Here is a 6,686-nt window from a genome sequence, read left to right on the forward strand (position 1 = left end):
CACCAGTCACTATAACCTCACTTTCCAACGCATTTTCAGATTCGATATAGTTCTCAACAAAAATATCACTTGATAAACTATTTTCATCAGTAACATCATTATGAACTATACAATAATTATTTTCACTGTTCAGAGAAGTATCAACTGTTTTTTTATTATTTACACTATTATTACTGTCACCATGACTCATGTTATTTACAATTCTCATATGAGATAAAATTCTACTTTTTAATTTTTTTTTGTTAATTATTTTTTTTATAGCACGAAATTTTTTGACGCGATCAGACATGTTGAAAAAAATTTTTATTTATTTATCAATAAAATATTTTAACATTAGAAATATCCACATATAGTTTCTAGTTCCTCAATAACTGCTTATTACCGAACAGCTGATGTAATTTTCAATACGCATGCGCAGCCAAAAAAAAACGTCATAGCATCGGCCAAGGATCGGCTGAGGATCGCGAATTATTTATAGTGTGTATTATTACGGCGGACGATGATAAGCCGTTGAAAAATGCCAATGCTTGGCCGAGCGTTCGTAGCCGTACTTTGGCCGATCATCGGAGAATTGTTGACCATCGGCAACTTTGTATGGGATATTGGAGCATATGGGAAGGATTGCGATTCTTCCATTCTTCAAAGTACTGAGTTTTGGAGAAAACTAACGAGCGGTGAATTAAATATACCAGAAGCAAGACCTTTAACACCAGAAATAAAGCTAAAAGTTCCGTATGTTTTTGTTGTCGATAATGCGTTTCTAATGAATGAGCATATTCTAAAAGATTTCTCAAATCATAATTTGAGTATCAAACAACGACTCCACAGAGCTATGTGGAAAGCGCATTGGGAATTTTAAGCAACAAATGGCGAATATTCCATAGATCAATTAATATTTCTAAAAAACATTATTAAAGCTTGTATTGTACTCGATAATATAATACGCAAAAGGAACGGATATCTTGAAGACTTGATTATTTCTTCTGGTTCTAAATTACAAAATCTACCGCCTACACAATCAAATTATAAAACAGGACAAGGAGTACGCACTTGTTTTGCAAATTATTTTGTTAGTGAAGCTGTAAAATTTCCCTGGCAGTTGTCAAAAATTTAAATTTTATTAAATAAAAGATAGTAGATACTACTTACCTGTCTTTTTCGCTTGTGATAATTCCTCATATCCATCCTCCAAATACTGAAATATTTCCTGCCAACTTTTGTCAGGGAGTATTTTGTTTTTATTGTGTTCATGGGTTTTATCCCAAATACAGGGCTTAGATTCCACTATTTCAATCAATGTAACTATATCATACTTAAAACTGGTCATTTTTATTATAACTTCACAAATAACATCAGTATTTTGACATCACTCACGTGCAACTGGGAGGAAAATTGCCAAGACACGATACTGACATATCGGCGAGTGTGAAAGCATTCCTATTCAATTACATGAAATAAATCGTCCACCGAATCGTAAATAAATTTCTTCAGCGGAGGCTGCCGTGTTCCGGTTCAGTCTATTTCAATTATAAAAAAACCTACAATATTATTTACTATGGTTGATGCTGATTACTGTTTTATTCACATAGACGTAGGTGCAAATGGACGAGCATGCGATAGTACAATATTTAGAGATAGTACGTTGAACATTACCATGGAAAACAAGGCTCTTGACTTGCCTGAATACGGCGTTATTATTGGAGATAATACTTTCCCTTTGAGGACAAATCTCATGAAACCGTACAGTAAAATAGGTCTTAGTACTGCCGAAAAAATATTTAATTATCGTCTTTCCCGTGCCAGACGAGTCGTAGAAAGTACCTTTGGCACACTAGTATGGCGATTCAGAATATTTTCGAGACCTATTGATTTGGCGCCGGAAACTATAGATAAAGTCATTTGGGCTGCTTGTTGTCTTCATAACAAGCTAAGAAAGACTGATCCTAGTAACTACATGCCACAACAAGCAGTTGATTAAACAATTCTAAATAAACTTTTAAAAACAATTATCTCTTAATTTTTATCGAACACTGATAACCTTAAGTTCCTCAATCACTAGCTTGTAATAATCTAACCATGCATTTAAATGAAGTTTGTATGCATAATTTACTTTGTTACAATAAATACTAATGAATAATCACTATCTTGAATTTACTAATGCCTCCACATATCCTCCATTTCTGTTTTTACATGTAACAGTTCTTTTACAAAATTTTCTTAAGACATTGCTAACCATATGGGAGTTAAATTACGAACCGCTTATGCAATTATTCTCTCAAAATGGTCAACATCTTGAAATGGCTTTTGAAGGTAAACTTTTTGCTTTAAGTAACCCCACAAGAAAAACCCTTCCATTGAAAATATTTTCAATGTATCGACATACATCTAATCTGCTGTGATATGGGGCACCATCCTGCTGGAACCATATCTGCTGACTTTTAAGTAAAGAAAGATTGTCAAGAAAATCATCATAATTTATTGTTTAAAAAGCACAAATAGGGATCAGCATTCAAATTTTCTCGGATAAAAAAGGTCCAATTATTTGATTTCCATACATTCCGTATCACACGTTTGTTTTGAAAATTTGGATTTGTATCACTCCACCAACGACAGTTTTGTCTAAAATCTGTCCCATTTGATGAGAATATTGCTTCATCCGTGAAAATAATACACCTTCACATAAATGGGTTATCTACTAAGATTCCCTGTATGTCACAACAGAATTCAAATCTTTTATCATTATTTCCTGGTCTTAAAATATGAATTTTTTGAAGTTTGTAAGGGTGATATTTGTATTTATTTAGAATCTTTAAAACTGTACTTTTTTATATACATTGGCCAGGAAGATGCCCGTTTTCGCAACTGATATTTAGGATGCTCAGTTTCAGAGAGTATTACTTGCAACGCAATGTCATTATTTTCTACCATGCTTTGGATTTTGCTAAATTTATTATGTACATCTCCATAAGTATTCAATTTATTGAATATTTTTCTAACAGTTTCATTGTGAATATTTTTATCTGGATGTCGGAAATTGAAAATGTCTGCTGCTTCTCGAAATGTTTTATACTTATCACCCACTATTAGCACAATCTCAATTTTCTCCTCCAGACTTAATGTTGGTGGCATGTCTAACTTTTCATGAACAAATACGTCTGTCAAACATAGAACTGTACAATACGGATCTCAAAAAACTATGAAAAACACTGTTATACTGCATGAAAAAAGTATTTATACTGTGGCACTTTTTGAAATACGATTGTTGACGTTTTTTCGAATGTTCGATATTTAGACAATCTACTTTAATAATGAGTTTTAGAAAATGCCAGTGTATCCTAGATTAATTATGCATTAATGTGCAAACTTAAATTTCCAACGTAATCGTAGAGAAAATGTAGAAAAAATATTTTTTTAATGTAAATAAACAATGTTGAATCTTTGAAAGCTATTTTTAATTCTAAACATCTTTTCTTTATAACAATTTTCGATATTGTCAAAAAGACTCTAGAGCAGGGCTTCTTAAACTTTTGTCATTCACGACCCCATTTATTATTGCGAGTTTCTTGACGACCTCGTACAAATATAGAAGAAAAATAAATTAATATTTTTATTTATTAGGTAACAATATACATATGAAAATATGTAGTTTTAGAATTCGTTTTGAAACATACAAAAATCTAAAATTAAAAATTGCACAAAAAATTATAAAATTGTATTTATTATAGTTTCAAAAATAAAAGTGGATTCTGACCGTCTTAATTCGCTCGAATATATTCAAGTAGTTGCATAGTAAGTATTAAATTAAAATATAAGTAAAAAATTTTATGAGAGGGATGTGCCTGTTTTTTATTGTATAACAAATCAAATCTTGGTGGAATGTTTGAAACTGCTGGACATAAGACTTCTTCAACATTTTTTAGCGCTGAACGATATTGGGATTTAATATTTGTTAAAGCTGAGAAAGTAACTTCACATAAATATGTAGTGTTGAATGGCAGACGTACATTTAACGCCATATCAGCGATTGTGGGAAATTCAGTTCTAGTTCTGATCCAGAATTCAGTCAAGGGCTTTTTTTGAAATTTTAGTTTTAGGGTTGAGTCACTCGAAAGCTCAGCAAATTCCTCTTGAGCTTTAACAGGCTGGTGATCAATCTCACTTAAGCCAATCCAAAACGCCTTTTGAATCCAAACTATTTATTAAAATATGTACGGAATTATATTTCTAGGGCTTTCAAGTGATCTACAATAATTTTTTACATTGAAAGTTTTACAATGAATTTTCTCGATTATAAAATTGTCGACACTGGAAAACATTTCGAACGAATTTTTGTCGACCCTACTTTTCCAAATGTTGATATTTTTAATAAAGGTCTTAATTTTATCATTTGAAGTAAATATATCGCAATTTTTTCCTTGAGACAAGTTGAGATCGTTTAACTTTGCAAAAATATGTGACAAATAACACAGCTTGTATAGCCATAAGTCATTTTGAAAAAAAGCAGCAAGTTCACATTTTCTTTCGGTTAAAAATATTTCGATCTCGTCCTTTAATAACAATAATCTTAAACTTTGACCTCTTGACAACCATCTTACTTCTGCATGTAATAAAAAAGTTGTATAGTTGGAATCCGTATCCTTACAGAGATTTGAAAATAAGGGTCTGTTGTTGGGCCATCCATAAAGTACGTCACACGAATTTTAGGACTTTTGAACCCCTCCCCCCGTCCTTGTCACAGGTTGTCACATTTTTATAACCCCCCTCCTGATGTGACTTCACACATTTTATGTATTTATTCAAAAATAATCGAGAGAAAACGGCTATTTTCATTTTTTACTTATTTTTATTAAATAATAATCTAATAAAATCAACATAAAGTCGAACATTTCATAAAACCAAAAAAAAAAACAAACGACTAGTTAGTAAATAATAAACGATTAAATATATTTATTAAAGATAAAAAACTTAATTATAAAGTGTCCATGGACTTTGGATCCACTCTTTTATATCAGCTATTACTGGTAAATCAGGCACTTCATTTTCGATTCTGAATTTGAACGTCAGGAACATCCTAAGTGTCGACATCATTCTCTTCCATCCATAAAGCATCGTCGTCATTCAATGAACAGAGAATTTCTCGGGCACGTCTAGCCGCATTTCTTTGAGAACGAATTTTCGCTACAGGTAACATTTCTTGTTTGTGTTGATTAGCGCCTTTCTAAATATGCATGACTCGACATTAGGGCAATAACTATCGTATGGAACTTGTTTCGGATGGGATGATGCTCGGAGATTTAATGACAATTGTAGTGATAATGGAGCAAACTTAGCCTCGTTGAAATCACTTCCTGTGACTACATAACCATTTGATTTTTGTTTAATCAACACAGGTGGTGGTAAGAATCCTCCTTTTAATAATTGCCAAAAGAACGTCGTACTGGGCAACATGTGTTAGTCTCGCATTTTACTATTTGTAAAAAATATTGTGACTCACGTACGTGATTAGCATAACAAGTAACATTATTTTTCAACATCATAGCAAGATTAGCTTCGAGTCTGGTATCAGTTGGTACAGCATATTCGGCAACTACAGGAAATTCATCAATGACTAATTTGCTCCAAATATCAGCTAACACATTTCCTGCACTTTCAAAGTTCCATTTTTCTAGCTCCAAGTCAGTAGTTCGATTACTTGAATCGAGATGTGACCCAAAAGCATCATGATATTACACCAGTAAGTTCACGACTAAGAGGTGCCATGCGTCGTTCGACTCTGTTAAATGCACTCCTTCCTGGGGCATTTGTAGCTATAAAAATTGCATCTAAATAAAAATCTTCAAAATGTTTTATAGCTGAAATTATAACCCGCTCCTACCGTGGATTTTCATCAGGACCACCATCGTATGTGAAAATAAATACAGGTTTTACAAAATCTTCTCTAGTTCTCAATAAGTTTTCGAAAGTCGGTAATTCAGAAAGCTTATGAATGACAATGGCATGATTCTCTGCATTGGAAGATGAATGTTTTCCACTACGAATTGCTACGTATGTAGGACCAGAGTACGGCACAGCTTCAGGTGATCCTTCACCATCTTTTTTGATTAGAGTTCCCGCATAAACAGATGGAATAAGTTGATGTTTCTCAGCGACTACAAAATCATGATCTGGCAATTGGACACGGTATCAAGATGCATTAATATTGGTGCTTGAGCTTTAGCTGCTGTAATGCCTAAAGGTACACGTGCTTTATCATCCATCGATAAAAAAAACTTGGCGAGGACCCAAAATTGAAGCTATAGATTCAAGATTTCGTATAGTAGCGGTACAAAATTTGCCATCTTTATGCTTTGAATGTAACGTAGAGTCTGGTTTACAAAGCTTGACATGAACGGTTACGACATGTTTTTTACCTTTCTCTGTATTTACTCGCTTGGGAAGAAGTCTCAAATACAATCCTGAGCGATTGATAGTATAGCCTTGCTTAAATAGTTCAGCTTGCAAGTCGTTTAATGTCTTACAACATCTTATAACTTCAGTACGACGGCGATCATAAGCTGCGCCACCAAAAAGAGCAATTGATTTTATTACTTCAAGTAAACCGAATTGATTTTCCTCAACTCTAGGCCGACCAAAAGCATTTCGAAGTTTAAGAGCAGTTGCTACATCAGGATTATTTTCACACAGCT

General features: G+C 33.1%; 1 protein-coding gene across 1 annotated transcript; it reads left to right on the forward strand.

Annotated features, from left to right (window-relative positions):
- The first annotated feature begins 1,555 nt into the window (after nt 1-1,555).
- On the forward strand, nt 1,556-1,978 carry LOC130896564 (uncharacterized). Its single transcript, XM_057804745.1, has one exon. It carries the CDS (start codon nt 1,556-1,558, stop codon nt 1,976-1,978), a length of 423 nt encoding a protein of 140 aa, XP_057660728.1.
- Nucleotides 1,979-6,686: the final 4,708 nt, after the last annotated feature.

The sequence above is a fragment of the Diorhabda carinulata genome, chromosome 7 (assembly GCF_026250575.1).
Source record: "Diorhabda carinulata isolate Delta chromosome 7, icDioCari1.1, whole genome shotgun sequence".
Lineage (NCBI taxonomy): Eukaryota > Metazoa > Arthropoda > Insecta > Coleoptera > Chrysomelidae > Diorhabda > Diorhabda carinulata.

Excerpts from the sequence above, each read along its gene's own strand:
- LOC130896564 (XM_057804745.1), top strand. The coding sequence starts at position 1,556 with ATGGTTGATGCTGATTACTGTTTTATTCACATAGACGTAGGTGCAAAT.